General features: G+C 46.7%; 2 protein-coding genes across 5 annotated transcripts in view; one reads left to right on the top strand and one right to left on the bottom strand.

Annotated features, from left to right (window-relative positions):
• The window catches only part of NME9 (NME/NM23 family member 9), a 17,611-nt gene extending 16,025 nt beyond the window's left edge, over positions 1 to 1,586 (bottom strand). Inside the window, exons 1-3 of one of the 2 annotated variants that reach the window (XM_081235484.1) lie at positions 1,542 to 1,586; positions 1,093 to 1,129; positions 320 to 377 (exon numbers count right to left, since the gene is read on the bottom strand). In XM_081235484.1, the coding sequence (XP_081091610.1) occupies positions 320 to 377; positions 1,093 to 1,125 (91 nt within the window). In that variant the 5' untranslated portion in view covers positions 1,126 to 1,129; positions 1,542 to 1,586. The other variant, XM_081235483.1, reaches the window with a different exon arrangement.
• A 14,642-nt stretch (positions 1,587 to 16,228) lies between these two features.
• Positions 16,229 to 19,932, top strand: part of MRAS (muscle RAS oncogene homolog) — a 62,220-nt gene continuing 58,516 nt past the window's right edge. Inside the window, exon 1 of one of the 3 annotated variants that reach the window (XM_081234800.1) lies at positions 16,229 to 16,327. The gene's annotated coding sequence lies outside the window, so the exon portion shown is untranslated. The other 2 variants (XM_081234798.1, XM_081234799.1) reach the window with 2 other exon arrangements.

The raw sequence follows: 19,932 nt of genomic DNA, 5'->3' as shown, positions 1-19,932 counted from the left end.
CCTTCAGTATCTTCCCCTTTTGTGCCTCAGGTAATTAGAAGAGGTTTCCATTGCTTAACACCAAACAAGCCCTGAGTATGACTAACCATAATCTAAGACAAGGGAACCCTGCTATCCGGCAGTACTGACTAGTTTCCTGAACTGAACTCACAGATGTCCAAGTCAGGTATGTATATAAACACAAAGAAAGTACCTGGTTCTTTATTTATGAAACTCGAGATTATAGGAAAATGATGCTCTTTGCAGTTTTCTCTTCATGGTTCAATATGTCATTTAGCAATTTTGAAAAGGATGGGTCTAAAAAATTATCTTAAATTACCAGTTAGTCCTTTGGAACTGAGCATTTCCTCCCAAAGTTCCTGGGTACTGATGTTGACCTAGCATCAAAGAGAAACAAACGCTGTATTACTGAGGGTGCTGATGGGGAGACAATTTTATGTATTCTGTTGCTCCAGATATCTACCTATTGTTCCCTCTCGCTCTTGCTCTCTCTCTCAATGAAATACTCACAAATACAACTCAAGCTGTCATCTTTCCCCAATCCTCTCTCCTCCTGCCTCCACCCCCAAGAATAACCACTATCCTAAGAAAATCTCATTTAAAATTTTTTTAAACTTGTTACTTGTCCAAAAGCACTATATATAAAATTGTTTCGTGTCCCTAAATATGCATAAATGGTATCATACTGAAGATATCCTTTTTCAATTTGTGTTGTTACTCAACATTAATTTTTTTTAATTTATTTATTTTTATTTTCGGCTGCATTGGGTCCTCGCCGCTGGGCGCGGGCCCCCTCCAGCCGCGGCGCGAGGGCTTCTCACTGCAGTGGCCTCTCCCGCCGCGGAGCACGGGCTCCAAGAGCGCGGGCCTCAGTAGCTGTGGTACACGGGCCCAGCCGCTCCACGGCACGTGGGATCCCCCCGGACCAGGGCCCGAACCCGTGTCCCCCGCGTCGGCAGGCAGGTTCCCAACCACTGCGCCACCAGGGAAGCCCACAATATCATTTTTACACTCCACTTCCCGCTCCACACCATCTTCCTCGTCCCCCAGCCCCAGTCAAGTGCTGGAAGGAAGCTCCTCTTTGAGGCTTACCTGCAGGGCCATTTCCTTCTTCGTGCTCCCCATGGCGCTGCAAAGAAGACAGAAGCTCTGTTACTGACGGAACGTTGCCCTGATCAGCAAGCCGAGACCCTCCTTCAGACAAAGCCCCCCCCCCTCGCCCCTTTAAGTGAGAGTGGCAGCAAATAAACGCAATGATGCAAAATGGACACCCCACGGGAGAAGCAGAGCTTGCGGCCCGCGGGCTCATGGCTCGCCGGAAGATTTTCTGCGGATTTGCGGAGCCCCTTCCCCGCCCCGGAGCTGGCCAAGGGGTACGCGCAGAGGCCAGACTACGGGCTCCCGGGCCACGCAGCCCGTCAGGCATCCGAGCGCCTGCCGAGGAATTCGGATGGAAAAAGTCTACAGAACCCTGCTATCCCTACTGTTCCAATTTATTCCTGGGAAACTGAGTCACTGCAAACAGATACACGGTCCTCAACCTGCAGCGAGAGTTTCCAACAAAATTTGCTGCGACCCAGGCACGGTCGTCATGGCAACACAGCGCTGGCCTAAGGCGGCCAAGAAATAAACAGTACACATAAGCCACGCCTACTCTGAGCCCAGCGGAAAGGCAGGAGGGTGTCCCGCCCCTTGCTGTCAGAATTGGACTGTAGGAACACTTTCATTGGCTGAAGAGTTTGTCCCTGTCTGGGACATTTGAACCCACCAAGCAAAGACCCGGTGCATCCATGTACTGTCGAGGTGCATCCTCGAATCCCTGCATCCCTCCTGTCCCACCAGGACTGGCATGCAGCCTTTCTATTGCTACTTAATACATGCCGGGCAGGGGTGGCTCCAGGTTTTGAGGGATCGGAAGAGGTTCCCTTTAAGACAAAGAATACAAAATTACAAATTCAAAATTAAGTATGAAAGTCAAGTGGAGCAAATAGAAAACAAGCACAAACCTAGTGTAAATGATCTACACCAATTAAAAGATGGAAATTGTCAATGGACAAAAAACAAGGCCCAACTGTATGTTGTCTACAAGAAGTCCACTTTAAATATAAAGACACAGGTTTAAAAGTTAAAAAAAAAAAGACAGTTAAAAGTAAAGTAAAGGGGAGGAGAAAGCTATGCCATGCTAACACTGATCAAAAGAAAGCTGGAGTAGCTATATTAATTTCAGGCAAAGCAGATTTCAGAACAAGGAAATTTATCAGGGATAGAGAGAGGGCACTACATAATGGTAAAGGGATCAGTTCTCCAGGAAGACATAACAATACTTAGTGTGTATGCACCTAACAACAGAGCATCCAAATACGAGGCAAAAACTGTTTGAACTGCCAAGAAAAAATAGATAAACCCACTATTATAATTGAAGACTTCAACACCACATCTTTAGGAATGAGTTGATCCAGCAGGCAGATAATGAGCAAGGATATAGTTGAACTGAGCAAACAGCATCAGCCAACCTGATCTAATTGACATCTATACAATACTTCCTCTAAACAGCAGAATACAGATTCTTCTCAAGTTCACATGGAACATTCACCAAGATAGGCCACATGCCAGATCATAAAAATACCCTAATAAATTTAAAAGAATAGAAATCATACAGAGTATGTCCTCAGACCACAATGGAATTAAACTAGAAATCAATAATAGCTGGTGAAAGACATCTAAAAGATTTATATAAATGGAGAGATATTCCATGTTTGTGGAGAGGAAGAATCAATATTTTTAGATGTGATCTATAGATTAAACACAGTTTCAGTCAAAATCCCAGCAAGCTATTTTGTAGATAACAACAAACTAACTCTAGATTTTATATGAAAAGATAAGAGACAAAGAATAGTCAACACAACGGTGAAGAATAACAAAGTTGGAGAACTGACACTATCGGACTTCAAGACTTACCATTAAGCTACAATAAGCAAGACAGCATTTTAGTGAAAGACTAAATCTATGGAATAGAATAAAAAGTGCAGAAAAAGACTTGTACAAATATAGTCAACTGATCTTTGACAAAGGGGCAAAGGAAAGTGATTGTAGAAAGAATAGTCTTTTCAAAAAATGGTGCTGGAATAATTGGACATCCATTTGCAAAAAAAAAATCTGGACATAGACCTTACACTTTTCACAAAAATTGACTCAAAATGGGTCATAGACATAAATATAAAATGGAAAACCATAAAACTTGAGAAGAAAACATAGGAGAAAATCTAGGTGAACTTGGGTTTGGCAATGACTTTTTAAGACACAACATCAAAAGAATGATCCATGAAAGAAAAAATTTATAAGTTAGATTTTATTAAAATTAAAAACTTGTGCTCTTCAAAAGACTGTTAAGAGAATGGAAAGACAAGGGAGAAAATATTTGCCAAACACATATCTGATAAGGGACTTGTGTCCAAAATATACAAAACTCAACAATACGAAAACAACCCAGGCTTCCCTGGTGGTGCAGTGGTTAAGAATCCGCCAGCCAATGCAGGGGACACAGCTTCAAGCCCTGATCCGGGAAGATCCCACATGCCACGGAGCGACTAAGCCCCTGCACCACAACTACTGAAGCCTGCATGCCTAGAGCCTGCGCTCCGCAACAAGATAAGCCACCGCAATGAGAAACCCGCGCACTGCAAGGAAGAGTAGCCCTCACTCACCGCAACTAGAGAAAGCCTGCGCCCAGCAACGAAGACCCAACACAGCCAAAAATAAATAAATTAAACAAATAAATTTATTTTGTTTAAAAGAAAACAACCCAATTTTTAAAATGGGCAAAAGATCTGAACAGATACCTCACCAAAGTAGATAAACAGATGAAAAGTAAACAAATGAAAAATATGCTCAGCCTCTTTTGTCATTAGGAAATTACAAATTAAAACAATAATGAGAGACTTCTACATACCTATTAGAATGTCTAAAATTTTAAAGAAGACCTGTGTTAAATGCTGGTGGAGATACAGAGCAACAGGCACTCTCCTTTATTGTTGGTGGGAATGCAAAATTGTACAGCCACTTTGGAAGACAGTTTAGCAGCTTCTTACAAAGCTAAGCATAGTCTTACCATATGATCTAGCAATTGTGCTCCTGTATATTTACCCAACTGACTTGAAAACTTATGTGTACACAAAAACCTGCACGTAAATATTTATAGCAACTTTATTCATAATCACCAAAAATTGGAAGCAACCAAGATGTCCTTCAGTAGGTGAGTCAGTAGTCTGTGTTACATCCATACAATGGTATCTGTAAGACACAGCATTATTGACTGGGTCTACTAGGTGCAAGTGATGTTTTTTGCCACATGGTGGTGGTTATTCAAGCTCTTGAATCGTTTGAAATCTCCCTTAGATCTTAGTTCCCAAAATAAAATTCAAACCAGGTACTAAACTCCTCCTGCCAGCATGCTGAGAGATAAAGACTTTTTATTCACTTTTAAAAGGTTAGATTTCTCATCACGTGGTCTCTGCTATAAAATGCAGTCACAACTTTGCCAGGCCAAACCACAGAAACAAATATGAGGAACAACATGTCTTTACACCCTGACCTTACTCTTACTGTCCCGTGTAATTATTAATAGCAATGCTTTTTACTTTCAAAAGTGTACAGTTTACAGGACTTCCCTGGTGGCACAGTGGTTAAGAATCTGCTTGCCAATGCAGGGGATACGGGTTCGAGTCCTGGTCCAGGAAGATCCCACATGCCGCAGAGCAACTAAGCCCGTGAGCCACAACTACTGAGCCCGCGTGCCACAACTACTGAAGGCTGCGTGCCTAGAGCCTATGCTCTGCAGCAAGAGAAGACACAGCAGTAAGCCCGCACACCACAATGAAGAGTAGCTCCCGCTCGCCACAGCTAGAGAAAAGCCCCCACGCAGCAATGAAGACCCAACACATCCAAAACTAAAAAATTTGTTAAAAAAGTGTACAGTTTAAACAATATGGAACCTCCTCAATTTTTCCCCAAATGGATCACTCCAACTTTTAACATCTTGATTTAATGAAATTTCCATCTGTTACCTATCTTATGACATGGGTCAGTGATTTGATTGCTTTGCCCAGAAGTCAGATACCTTTTTCAAAGACACCTGTTTTAATTAAGCCCATCCTAAGGAAAGTACTTTTTCCGTTTGTTTGTTTTGCTTTGTTTACTGCAAAAACTTCCAACTTAAGTGTTACCGCTGTGTTTTGGAGTTTGAAAGACTGGAAACAAACAAACAGGCAAAAACCCTTCTTTCTCCTGCGAGTTATGTTCATTGCCACAAGGTGGTGGTTTCCTCAAGGGAAACACTTCTGTGATCCAAATTGAACACCAGGAGCATTTTCTCTATTAAAACTCTTCAGAGCCGTGATGTGACTGTGTAAAAGAAGAATGAACCTACTCGCTTCAACAGCAAATCACAAACCAGAGCAAATTATTTCCCCAGATAACTTCCAGTCTTCCATGTTAGATAAGAATGGATACATATAACACATCTTTGTCTAGGCTGACAAATATCTCTGCTTCTGGATATTATGTTTTCTTTTTCCGTAAGTACCAGCATGTCCCTACTGTAACTTGGTCTGAGGAAGGCAGCCAGGAGTCATAGAACTGGGAACTTTTGAGTCTAATAGGCTTGGGTGGGTCCTGGACCTACCACCTACTGCCCGTGTGAGCTTGGGCAAGTTACTTCAACTTCAACTTCAACTTCCTCAGCCTTGGTTTCCTCATCTTTAAAAGGAGGAGTATAATACCTACCATTCAGGGATGTTGTGGAGAGAGATAATGCCTTTTAAAGTTTCTGGACAGTAAAGTCGTTATTGGTATTGTTGTTAAAGTATCATGTTTGGAGTGTAGGATCATTGCTGGGAGGTAGCTTCCCAGTCAAGGATCAAGGTGACCGCTCCCTCCCTTGCCTACAGATGGAGCCATTGGATTAGTTTTCTCAGTCAGGGTGGACATGGTTAGTGTTAACTCGGGGGGCCTAAGTGGTGAAGTATCAGATGTAGAATCTTCCACACTCTGCCGCCAGCTGCCAGCTTGATGTTACCAGGATGGCTTTAATGACCAGAAATTTTACATTTTTGATGAGATTTAATTTACCAATTTTTTATTCTGTTTATTGTTTTCTTTGTCTGAAGAGATCTTTCCCTAAGGACTCTTTGCCTACTCCCATGAAGACATACCTTTTATCTTAAAGTTATAATACTATAAATTATTTTTCAATTATAATAAAAGAAGTTATTTAAAATTCACATTTAGACTTATGATCCATCTCAAATTCACTTTTTCATTGAAATTTTTATTGAGATAATTATAGACTCACAACCTTGAGAAAATCTTTGTATACTCTGCCGAGTTTCCCCCAATGGTAACATTTTGTAAAACTACAGTATAATATTGCAACCAGGATATTGACATCAATACAATCCACCCATCTTACTCAGGTTTCCCTAGTTTTAGTTGTACTCATTTGTGTGCATGTGTGTGTGTGTGTGCGTGTATTAGGTTCCTTAAAATGCTGTCATATTTAGGTTCATGTATTCACCACCATAGTCAAGATCCTGAACACAAGGATCCTCTGTGTTGCCCTTTATAGCCATAACCACCTCCCTTCTACATATCTCTCCCCACGTTCCTAACTTCTGGCAATCAGTATTATGCCCTCCATTTATAAAATTTTGTTATTTAAAAAATATCTAGTATAGCACAGGGAATTCTGCTCAGTATTCTGTAATAACGTAAATGGGAAAAGAATCTTAAAAAGAATGGATACATGTATATGTATACCTGAATCACTTTGCTGTACACCTGAAACTAACACAACATTGTTAATCAACTATACCCTAATATAAGATAAAAATTTTTAAAAATGATATCTAAATCATATCATACAGTATGTAGCCTTTGGGGATTGGCTTTTTGTCACTCAGCATAATTCCCTACAGTTGTTGCATGTATCAATATTTTGTCCCTTTTTAATTGCTGCATATCCCACAGTATGGTTGTACCACTCTTTCAGATTAATTTTTGTGGAGGATATGAGATAGAGGTCAAGGTTCTTTTTTTATTCCATATGGATTTCTGACTGTGCGAACACCATTTGTTGAAAAACTTTCCTTTACTCCATTGGATTGCTTTGGCACCTTTGTCAAATATCAATTGGTTGTTAAGTGTGAGTTTCTTTCAGGACTCTCTAGTCTATTCCACTGATCTATTTGTCTATCCCTACGTCAGGACTCCTCTGACTTGATTATTATAGTTGCATAGTGTTACGGGCTGAATGTTTGTGTCCCCTCGGAATTCATATGTTGAAACCCTAATCCTAATGGGATGGTATTTGAAGGTGAGGCTTTTAGGAGGTAATTAGGTTATGAGGGTGATGCCCTCATGAATGGGATTAGCGGCCTTATAAGAAGAGGCCAAAGAGTTAGCTAGCTCTCTTTCTGCCATGTGCCATCCTAAAATTTGTGTGGACATCTAAGGTCTTAATTCTAAATGGCCTCTGAGTTCTCTAAACTTGGCTAATATTTATCTCAAAGATTTGTGTGTGTCTTGGAATACTACCATATCCATATTTGTTTTAATGTAAAAATAATGTTTTAAAATCCTAACCATCAGAGATCTAAAATTCTTCTGTCTTGTTTGTTGATGGAGTGATGCTATTGGATTTCAGAAAATTGGGCTAAATTGAAATGAGCCAACCTTGCATTTTCAGTTTCAAAATCCAAGCAATTTCCCTTTTTCTGACTTGGTATTATAATATTTCAAATACTAAGACATGAAAACACATGGCTACAAATGATGATCATTTTCCAATCATTTTGCAAGCTGGGGCTGGGCATTATTCAGAAGTGGTGCTGAGGATGGTGGTCCCAGCCTCTGAGCTGCAGAATGATGTTGAGGGCTGGCCACATTGTTCATGTGGCAGGGAATGGCTCTCACTCAAGATCAGCTTCTTATCAGCTGCCAGGAAATGGTTTTTTTTCATCAAAGGGTTTTTTTCAATGAAGAAAGATTTCTGACACTTAAAATTTTATTTTTTACCCTGCTGTCAACAATATAACTATGATGAGCCTGCGTGTAGTTTTCTTTGTGTTTATCCTTTTTGGAATTCATCAAATTTCGTGCATCTATGGATTTATGTCTTCCACCAGTTTTGGAAAATTCTCTGCCATTGTCCCTCTGAATACAGTCATTTCCCACTTTTTGAAAGTTCACTTTATGTCACCTTGCTTTTATAAAAGACCTACATTAGTACATGTTTTCACTAATAGAAAGAAATCTATAGAGGCTTTTCACTTTTAAGGAAAAAGGCAAAAATCAAAAATAACATTCAGCATTTGTTTTGCAGGGAGCTGTTACAGAGGCAGCAAAAGTAGCATTGCCAGCTCCTTCCCAGGAACTACATTCAGTGTCTCAGCATCAAGGCACCATAGCTTTGAACGGTGTCTGTGAGCATGTACGCCTTATTTCAATTTATTTTGTGCATCTATTAGCACAAAGGTAATTGCTATTTCATTTTATACTATTTCAGATTATGAAAGGTTTCATAAGAACATTCTACTTTCAGATGGTGGGGAAAACCTGTATTGCTTCTGTTCCATTTTCTCTCTCTCCTCTCCTTCTGCGACTCGGGTGATATGAATGTTAGACATTTGAATATGCTCCACATATCTTTTTGATACTATTATCTCTTTTTCTCTCCATCTTTTTTCTCCCTCTGTGCTTTAGTTTCTTTTGACTCATCTTCAAGTTCATTAATTTTGTGCTCAACAGTGTTCAATCTGCTATTAAACTTATCCAATGAGTTCTTATTTCAGTTATTATACTATTTAAGTTCTAGAATGTTCACTTTGTTTTTATAGTTTTGTTTTTTTGGTAGATTCCACTTATCTGGTGCCATTTTTCTCCATCTACTCTGTCTACATTTTTCTCCACTTTATTCAACATATTAATCTAAGTGGAGGTATTATGAATTTTTATTTTCTTCTATTTTTTTTGCGGTACGTGGGCCTCTCACTGTTGTGGCCTCTCCCGTTGCGGAGCACAGGCTCTGGACGCGCAGCCTCAGCAGCCATGGCTCACAGGCCTAGCTGCTCTGTGGCCTGTGGGATCTTCCCGGACCGGGACACGAACCCGTGTCCCCTGCATCGGCAGGCAGACTCTCAACCACTGCGCCACCAGGGAAGCCCATGAATTTTTAAAGTACAGTTTACCCTTGAAAGGCACAGGTTTGAATTGCACTGGTCCACTTTTACATGGGTTTTTTTCAATAAATATACAGGCTGGTGGCCCTTGGTATCCACGAATTCCACATCCACAGATCCAACCAATTCAACCAACTGCAAATCGCAAACTGAACACATGCTCTGAGGTTGGTTGAATCTGTGGATGCAGAACCAGCAGATACTGGAGGGCCGACCATGGGGCTTGAGCATCTGTGGATTTTGGTGTCTGCATCGGGTCCTGGAACCAATCCCCTGTGGATACCGAGGGATGACCGTGTAATACACATACAGTGAAATGTGTAAAGTGTGCTAATCATTAATGCACAGCTTATTGAACTTTCACATTGGTATATATTCATAAAACCACCACCCACATCAAGATACATAACATTTCTGGCACTTCTTTCCCACCCAAGCAGTTATCTTCCTCTCCCACAAGAGAAAACCACTGTTCTGACTTCAATCACCATCAGTTAGTTTTACATTTTACTGGACTTCATAAATGTCTTTTGCATCTGGCTTCTTTCACTTAATATAGTATCTGTGAGATTCATTCCTGTTGTTTTTGTATCATTCTTAATATTGCAGTAGAGTATTCCATTGTATGAATAAACTACAGTTTATTTATTCATCCTCTAGTTAATAAACATTTGGATTGTCTCCCATTTAGGGGCTAATTTCTCTTAGATATATACCTAGGAGTAGAAACATTGAGCCCAAAGGTAGCTGTATGTTTAGTTTTAGTAGATTCTGCTAAAGAGTTTCTCAAAGCCAGTTGTGCCAGTTATCAATTTGTTACCTCTCAGATCCAAATCCATACTTAATTACCTGCCATGTGCTAATGGAGATGGGCCCTGCAAACATTTCTCCTTTGCCATCTGGCACAGTGTTCAGGTTTGTCAGTAGGGAGCACTGGCAGTCACTGCAGGAGAAAGAGGACTCTCTTCCTGGTTCTGATGTTCTCACTTGGCAGATTCCTGCAGCATGTGGCAACCAGAAATACAAAGCACATCTCCATGGGCAGCTTCCTCCAAAACCCCAGAGGGTGACCTTCCAATGCATCACTTCTGTGGGAAGTTTTCCAGCAATTTCCACGGTGTGGCACCCTTCCATGGATGGCTTCCCTCAGCACCAGGAGGAATGCTTTCCAATGAATACCATCTGCATAGACCTTCAGCAAACCTCTTCATCATCCAGTGGGTCATGGCTACATAATCTCCGACAAGGTATGGTTCTCAGACCCCTGGTAGAAGGTGAAGGTTGGGACTCATACAGACTTGTTCCTTCTTTGGGTGGTCTGTCTCAGCCCGAGAGGCTGCTCCCGACATCTGCCATAACTATATTCTTTAGAGTTCTCTTTTCTCCTTAGCAGGTCGTCCCCTCTAATACTTAATAATTCTTTATATTAAAATTTCCTGTCCAAAGTACTGTGTAGTTTCTGTATCCTGCATACACCCTGGCTGATGCATGGATATACCATTTTACACCTCCACCAGCAGTGTATGAGAGTTCCAGTTCCTCCACAGTCAAAGTTCTGTCTACTGACTCCAATATCTGAATGATCTGGGTGTCTACAATTTTTTCTCTTCCTTATCAATTATATGTTCATGCCTCTTCACAGGACTAGTTATGTTTTACTATACACACACATTGTAAATAAGAGGTAGAGAGACTCCAGATGATGTCATTTGACCCACAGTGTTCCCTCTTTCCTCTGACAAGCAGGTGGGTTGAGGAGTGATCATCTCAATCCATTGAAGGATTGAGCTGGGTTGGGGCTGGGTTTCAATTTTTACAGGACTCAACGTATCTCCGGTTTACCCCTATTCCTCACATGTGGATTTTTTTTTTTTTTTTTTTTTTTTTTTTTTTTTTTTGTTACGTGGGCCTCTCACTGTTGTGGCCTCTCCCCTTGCGGAGCACAGGCTCCGGACGCACAGGCTCAGCAGCCATGGCTCACGGGCCTAGCCGCTCTGCGGCATGTGGGATCTTCCCGGACCGGGGCACGAACCCGTGTCCCCTGCATCGGCAGGCGGACTCTCAACCACTGCGCCACCAGGGAAGCCCCCACATGTGGATTTTGATTGAGAGCCTTGCAGATCTCTGTCTCCTAAGCCATGGAGGGTTATGGAGAGTCAGCTCTGCCCTTCAGAAGTTCCCAGTCCAGCTCTCTGGACACTGTCCCCACGGAGCTTCAAAATCTGGCAAATCTCAGGAAGAGGCAGGAGCTGGCCTTGTTTTTGAGGCAGGCTCTTTCTTCTTGGGAAGGCTTTATTTTCTAAGCACTGTGGGACTTTGGAAGATTTCACTCTGCTTTTTAGATGCATTTAGATTCGTTCCAATACCATGTGACCAGTAAAAGCTTTACTGGTTTCTCTTTATTCCATTAGAAGTCTTCTTTCTGGACAAAGATTGATCATCAGCCAGTGCCCCGAATTAGCAAATGTCCTTGGGGAGGGGAGAGGGAACAGCTGGAGAGCCTCATCTCATTTTGTTGCAATAGGAGAATTGACCAGCCACAACCTACCACGTCCTACTTAGAAGAGGAAATCCCCTGGGCTTATGAAACTCAACTCTTTTCAAACTATTGTCCCTAGCATGTGTTTCAAAATCTTAGACTTTTCTTTCTTGACAAATTTCTATCATGTCACTACCCTGAGGCTATAGGTGTCAAAACACGGTTCACGGGCTTCGCTGGTGGCGCAGTCGTTGAGAGTCTGCCTGCCGATGCAGGGGACACAGGTTCGAGCCCTGGTCTGGGAGAATCCCACATGCTGCGGAGCAACTGGGCCCGTGAGCCACAACTACTGAGCCTGCGCGTCTGGAGCCTGTGCTCCGCAACAACAGAGGCCACGATAGTGAGAGGCTTGTGCACCATGATGAAGAGTGGCCCCTGCTTGCCACAACTAGAGAAAGCCCATGCACAGAAACGAAGACCCAACACAGCCATAAATAAATAAATAAATAGATAAATTTAAAATGGAAAAAAAACACCCACGGTTCAGTGTTTTTCAAACTGTAGGTCACAACCCATTAGTGGGGCATGAAATCAATTTAGTAGGTCTTGCTAGCATTTTCTAATGAAACAGAATAGAATAGAATAGATCAGAGTGCATGGCACATAGTAACAATAAGTATCGTTTCATGAAATTTTTGTTGCACTTGTGTGTGTATGTCTGTGTTCTGGTTTGCAATGTCAAACCTCTTTATTGCTATGGGTTGCAGGCCAAAATGTTTATTTATTTATTTTTTAAAATATTTATTTGGTTGTGCCGGGTCTTAGTTGTGGGTGGTGGCTTCCTTAGTTGCGGCATGCAGGCTCCTTAGTTGTGGCATGCCTGTGGGATCTAGTTCTCTGACCAGGGATCGAACCCGGGCCCCTGCATTGGGAGCATGGAGTCCTATCTACTGTGCCACCAGGGAAGTCCCCCCAAATGTTTAAAAGCCACTGGATTTTAGTTTAAACAGAGGAAGGACAAAGTGGAGAAAAATAAATGATCAGAAACCAATGTTAGTTGAGTATGGACAACTCTGGGGAGAAGTTTGGCCATGAGTGGGAAGTCAATTGATTAAAAGCTGCTCTTCTGGGGGCTCCCCTGGTGGCGCAGTGGTTGGGAGTCCGTCTGCCGATGCAGGGGACGCGGGTTTGTGCCCCGGTCCGGGAAGATCCCACATGCCGCGGAGCGGCTGGGCCCGTGAGCCATGGCCACTGAGCCTGTGCGTCTGGAGCCTGTGCTCCGCAACGGGAGAGGCCACAACAGTGAGATGGACCACAAGCATCAGTAACCTTAAGCATCAGAGAAGAAAATCCTTTGAGGCCCAGCTCCTAGTGGGGCTGGGGCAGCTGGGGCAGGTGCAGAGGGGTAGCAGGGGGAGCTGAAGCTGAGAAACAGCTGAACCTGCGTTGGTAAAGACCATGACAGCCCTGAGAGAAGACCATGGAGTTCTTGGTGCCAGATCCCTGGCAAAAGGCCTTGTAGTTGGCACAGAAGCAAGGTCAGCTGAGGGAAAGGACAGGCCTGTGGGTGGGGTGAGGCTCTTCGGCTAACCCCTCGTTGGTGCATCAGGGTCAGCAAAAGATAAATTTCAGCCACAGGCCCGAGGAGACTGGGACTGGAACAAGTGCTAGTGTTTTCTTCACCTTCTCCCTGCTTTCCCAACACCACACACACACACACACACACACACACACACACACACACACAAACACACACAACTGACCAACTGACCTGCCCGCCGAGGCCACCAGACATAGGGGAGAGAGTGGAGGCTCTGTGTTCAGAAGGCCCTGACTTTCAGTCCACTGGCTGGGTTGTATTGGGCTTGTGGTCTCCTATGCCTAAAGCAGGGCCAGTGAGACCTTCTGCCTGGGTCCTTGGGAGGCGTGCAGACCCATCGCTGTGCCCGTGTCTGGCACGCTATGAGTACTCCGGAGCCCAGAGCTGCTTGAACCCCCAGGGGCCGCACTGGGGCAGAGAGTTCTGGAGGAAGGTTGTGCCACAGTGACCTGGCTGGCTCCTGGCCCTGAAGTCCACAGGCCCCCCAGGTTTGCCTACTGAACCCCAAGACAGCAGTGTGGGTCTTCTGTGAGGCATGGCACTCAGCAAAGTTTGGGCAGAGAGGCTGGCATGGGACGCCCTGCAGTGCATCAGGCATGTTTGCTCTTGTCACTGAGCGGGGAAGTTCTACTCTGGGTCACAGCTCCGATCTTTGTCCTATTCCAGGAACTATCTCCTGGCCTCGGGTCTGGCCTCGGACTTCAGGGCCTGAAATTTGGCCTGAGCCCTGCCTGGGTTCTTGACCTTCTATCATGCCCCATGCACACCTGGTCAGCCATGGGGATCTGCTGGAGTTTGGGGAAAGATTTCAGCTCAGTCATACCTCAGCCTATCAGGTTTTCTCCCTCCCTTCACAGCCTAGCTGATTGGTCTTTGTCCATCAAACCCTGGCTCCATCATCACCTCTCACAGAAAACCTGCCCTGGGCACTTGCCCCTCCCCACACTGGGTTACGTGCCCCTCCTCTGGGCTCCCTCTGCCCCCCTCCCGCCTCTTGATTCCATACCACTTACCCCTCCACTGCTGCTCTGAGTTTGCTTGGAGGTAGGACTCTGCACAGCACCGGCACATAGTAGGTGCTCTGGCAGCATTTACTGAGTGAATGAACCATCAATCCCAGGCCTCAATTTTCTGCTCAGTGGTCCTGTTCTCTAAAGCTCCTATTTGCCAGCAGCTGAGCCCTGCTTTATTTCAGGGCTCAAAGAGCAGAAGTGGCAGCCCAAATGGGATGAACACCCTGTTGTAAGACCCCAGCCATAACCTGCAGGGTCTAATCTCGCCGTTAGAGAATCTCAGGTACTTGTGTGTGATTACTAGCTGGCTAAGTTCCATTTCTAAGGGAAACAGGTTCTTAAAGCTTTGTGTATGAAAGGGGTATAAAGACAAACCTTTGACTAGTGTGCAGAGACAAGCAGGACACACAGGCCCCTGCCTGCCTCCGCCAAGGCCTGTGGTAAATGGAAGGGGGAGGAAGATGCAGGTCCCAGGCCAAGACCAGCCAGTCAAGATGAACATCTGTCCCTCAAGGCCCCTCCTCAACCAGTTCTTTTACTCCCTACCGAGATGAGATACTCTTGATGGCACCCAAACCTTCCCCCGAGCCATGGGGACTCGAGGGGTCCACGGGGCCTTCAGAACAGCAGGTGGGAGTGGCTGCAGGGGGCACAATAGCTCTCACCAAATGGCTGCTTGGATGCCTGGGGTGCCAATTGAAACCACCATGGCATGAATGACTCAGGGTAGCAAAGTTTCCTGAGAACTGGGGTGGTGGGCGAAGCTCTCAAAATGATAAGGGAATGAGTTCCCCAGATGTGTAAAGCTGGTTCCAAGTCATCATCAAGGTCCGTCTACAAAAAAGAACATCCTCAAAAATGACACTGCTAATCTAAACTACAGTGAGATACCTGCCCCCCCCAGGATGGCTGTAATCAAAAAGAGGTGATAACAAGTGTTGGTGAGGATGTGGAGACATGGAATTCTCATACACTGTTGGTTGGAATATAAAATAGCACAGCTGCTTTGGAAAACAGTTCGGGGGTTCCTCAAAATGTTAAGCATAGCTAGCATATGACCCACAAGTCTACTCCTAGGTATTGCTGTATACCCAAAAGGAATGAAATGTTCATACAAAGACTTGTACACTAATGTTCATAGCAGCTTTATTCATAATAGCCCAAAAGTACAATCTGTCCATCAGCTGATGAAAGATAAACAAAATGTGGTGTGTCCACACAATGGAATGCTATTCAGTCACGACAAGGAGTGATGTATTTCTACATGCTGCAACGTGGATGAACCTTGAAAACATCCTGCGAAGTGAAGGAAGCTGGGTCACAAGACCACATGTATGATTCCACTTTCATGAAATGTCCTGAGTAGGCAAATCCATAGAGACAGAAAGTGGATTAGTGGTTTCCAGGGGCTGGGGGAGGAGCAGGGAATGGGGAGTGACTGCAAATGGGTTCGGCGGTTTTTGTTTGTTTGTTTGTTTGTTTGAAGAGGGGGCGTGTTATGAAAATTATCTGGAATTAGGTAATAGTGGTGGCTGCCACTGTGTGACTATGCTAAAAACCACTGAATTGTCCACTTTAAAAGCTGGAATTTTATGGTATGTGAATTATATCTCAATTTGTAAAATAAGGAAAAAATGACGCCGATGGAGAGGAGTTAGAGGAACTGAAACAATAAAATGGATCGCGAGTGTCGCCCGTCCGCGTCCGTCGCCTCCATCTGAACGAACTTTAGGCCCAGGAACCGGGCACCGAGAGGGCCTGGGAGAAGCAACGCTGGGGACTGGATCTAGGAAGAAACACGGCCCGGGATTCGAAGGGAACGCGGTTAAGGTGGCGGGCTGGGATCGCCTAGGACGGGGGAGGCGTCTGCAGGCTCAGAAGTTGGCCGGGCGGGAGCGGAGATTTAAAGGCTGGAGCGCAGAGGCTCTTAAAGAGGCCCGGGCGAATTCCCATTCGGCGTCCACTTTAAAGCCAGCTCCGCCGCGCAGAGGGTCGGACCTGGGTAAGTGCGCGAGGCCGCGGGGTTGGGGGGGCGGCAGCGGCGGCGGGGTTCCGTGGCCGGGTCCGCTCGCCCTGCCGTGTCCGGGGCGCTCGGTGCGGATGGCCTGAGCATCGGGCCGCACGTCCTGAGAATCTGGGGCCCGCTGGGTGTCAGGGTCGCGGCGCCGGGCCCGGCCCCCCCCTGCGCCCACGGCGGCGGCGCTCTATTTTTAGCAGCCGCTGTTGCATTATAAGGAATGCGCGGCGCGCCGGGCGACCAGGGCGCGCGCGGGCTGCGCGGTCGCTTTAAGGAGGCGCCGGGGCGGGGACAGGCCAGAGCGGCCGTCAGGCCGCGGGCCGGGAGCCGTCAGTCCGGCTGCCGCGGGGCCCGGCGGGCGCGGCGCTGCTTTCTCGCCGGCGCGGGCATGGAGGAGGCGGCCTGAGGCCGGAGCCGAGCCGGGCTGGAGCGCGCGGTGAGCGGTCGGGGCAGGCTGGGAAGGGAGGGCACCCGGCCGGGCGCTTTGTTCCGGGCGGGAGGTGTGGCCGCCCCGGGCCCGGCCGCGCTCGCCACAGGCGGACTGCGCTCAGGGGCTGGCGGAGAGTGGCCTTTGCCCCCACGGCAGGCTCCAGCGTGACGGTGTGCGATCGAGAAGTCGGAGACGATCGAGACCCCAGTGAGAAGGGCCTGCCCACCGCGCAGAAAGTCCCTTTCATGGTAACCGCCCTTGGGTTCCTTGTCTGCCCTGGCGAGAACGCGCGGAGAGGTGGGCGGCGGGACTCGGGTGGATGGAGGCGGAGGGGGGGAAAATCTTTCCCCTTTTAAAATGGCGTTAACGAGGGCAGGGATTGGCCGAGGGAGTTGTCAGATTCATCTGAAAGATAAAAAGCAGCTGCTGCATAAACCTTTGCTGCGCCGGGGGCTTGGGGCTCTGGTCACAACCAGGGCCCGGCTCATTCATTGACGGGACCTGCAGGGGCGCCCACCGAGTGTAGGGCACAGTGCCAGTTACCGCGCCGCGAGGAAGGCAGAGGTGCAAACTGAGCGACAGCCCGGCGTGGTCGGTACTGGGGTCAGGGAAGCGCTGGGGCTGTGGGAGCAGACAGCGTGGAAGGGCAGGGAAGGCCTCCTAGGGGAGGTGACGCCTGGCGGGAGCGTGGGCACTGGACACCAATTAGACTTTGTGGCTGGAACTGAGGTCTGTGCTGGCCAGGGCCAGAGCCGAGGCTGGAGAGGTGGAGAAGGGCCACTTCATCCCGGCCCTGATCCCCAAGCTCTGGGATTGCCCCTCCTCCTCCCACCAGCGCCTACTCCGAGCAACCCTCCTTGGGCTTGAATGGTTCTTGCCCCTCCAGAACTCACACTCTATCCTGGACCTGACCAGAGAGGGTGACTGACAAGGCTCAAAATTGTGGCCTCAAAAGAGTGACCTCCCCGGCAGCAGGAATGATAAGGGAATCTGACTTAAAAGCCCTGAAGCTCCACTGTAATAATAGCTGCCAGCAGGGCTGACACAGACCAGGCACTTGACGTGGATATGCTTGCTCATCACTTGACAAGACTCCTGCAGAAGGGTTTTATTATTCCCCGCATATGCAGATGGGGAACAGGGGCTAGAAAGAGTAACTTGCGCAAGATCGTATCTAGGGTCCATGATGTAGACCCCGCAGCTCCTCAGGCCCCTCTTGTGAGGGTCTGGCTGACCTGGCCTGAAGGCTCCAGGTGCAGCTTGTGTTAGGCTTTGACTCTATTGCCTTTCATTGGTTGGGTGAAGTGTGGCGTGGTGAGCTGCTGGTGTTAATAACTGACACGTGTCAGGGGCTTTGCAGTGAACAAAGCACTTTCACCAAGACAGTTCTTAGAGTTTCTCCTACTTTTCTTCCCAGGAAAGAAACTTGAGCTGGCTAACATTTTTGTAAGTCTCCTAATTTCCTGTAAATCGCATGTCCCTGCTGACTGGGGCTGAAAATGTTCCATGAAAACTTATTCATGGTTTTGACCCCCCAGTCTGTTCTCACTCCCAGCAGCCAATTAGCTTTTCTGTCTGTGGTTTAAGGTGTAGTTTGTCCTTTCTCTGCTAGGCCAGGAAGGTTGGAGCTTTAATGCTCTGAGGTTTTCGAGGCGCAGAGTCTGCCAGCCTCTTTGGGGGTGCGGGTGGAGGTTGTGTAAGCCGGGTGCTCTACTAGAAACTGCCCCCCGCCTCAACATTTTCTTATGGGGGTGCAGTGTGGCCCTCTGCTGAACGCTGGTGGGGCAGTGACAGTCTTCCAGGGCTGCCAGCTCTGTTTGTATTTGCCACTACTTATGTTTTCACCTACCTAAGACATCTTTGTGACAGGTATAACTTTTATTAGCTCTAACCACAGGTATTTCACACTTTCAGTTGATCTGAGCTGCTTATAGAGAGGCAAGTCCATTATCCCTGGGGTTGGTTCCTGAGCTTGAGTGATCACCTGGAACCAGGGTGGACTTCTGGGCTCTGATGGACTGAACTAGCTCCTGGGGTGCCTGGTCCTAACATCAGCCTGATTCACATGTTGACCAGCCTGCTGCATCAAGTGACTTCTCGGGGAAACGTGACCTCCCTTTTATATTTCACATCTGGTGTCATCATTGTCTACCAATGAAGTGCCCCCATATGGAGTGTGCCTCCCTGCAAGCGACTGAAAACATACCTGTTCATGAGCATCATGTAGTTTGCACAAACCATACACATGTGAACTAATTGGGAACACGTTCTTGTGCAAAGCTGGGAGTGCACAAGAGTGTGCACTCTTGCACTCAAGTGTCCAAAGAGTGTGCATTGAGTTCCAGAGGCTCTGTGCTTGCCTGGCCCGGGGAAGGTATCTGACTGGCTAGGAGGTAAAGCTACCTTTGTCTAGGGATGGGAGAGAGGAAGGAACTGGGTGAGCTCCCTGTGCCCTGGGCATCTGGCAGCTATGCATGGTCTAGAGGCTGAGCAGAGAGGTTGAGCTTTGAGAGGAATTTTGTTGGTGGTCTCTGAGGCCTTGCCACCCCTCACAGTCTCAGGTGATGCCACTGGGCCCTGTGGCACTGGATCAGTGCGGGTGCTTTTGGCTGCAAATAATGTAACCCAACTAATAGTGGATTAAGGAGAGCTTAGATCTCCCAAAGATGTTCTCAGCTTTTGTGAAGTCTCTGGACACAGGGGTGGGATATTAGTGCCACTTCCGGCAAGTTCTTGCATGGGACAGGCAGCCAAGAGGGCTGAGTGTTCAGAGCCATGATTTTTACCTTCTTGGGCCACTGCCTCTTTAACATGCCAGTGAGAAGCCCAAAGAAAAGTTCCCTGGATGTAGGAAGTTGGGCGTTCAGTTTGGGAGATTTGTGGATCTCTGAAAATGAGCCCTGGATCCCAGGGTAGATCCCCTGCTTCACTGTATTCACTGAGGACCTACCCAGGGGCTCTGCCCTCCCAGCCAGGCCAGCAGCCTGTCGCGGTAGAGCCGGTGTCAAGAGTGGAAGTAGAGCGGGACGGGTGTCAGTTCTCAGCTTGTGGGTGGAAATCCATGCAATCAGCGAGTGGGTCTGTCTTGTGGAACTCTGACTGAGAGGGCAGTGCTGCCACCTTCTGCTTCAGACAGCAGAGGGCGCTGTCGAGGCCGAGG

The sequence above is a fragment of the Mesoplodon bidens genome (assembly GCF_964165515.1).
Source record: "Mesoplodon bidens genome assembly, chromosome: 5".
In the NCBI taxonomy this organism is placed as follows: Eukaryota; Metazoa; Chordata; class Mammalia; order Artiodactyla; family Ziphiidae; genus Mesoplodon; species Mesoplodon bidens.
The sequence above is the reverse complement of the archived record's forward strand: the minus strand, read 5'-3'. Positions and strand labels throughout refer to the sequence as shown.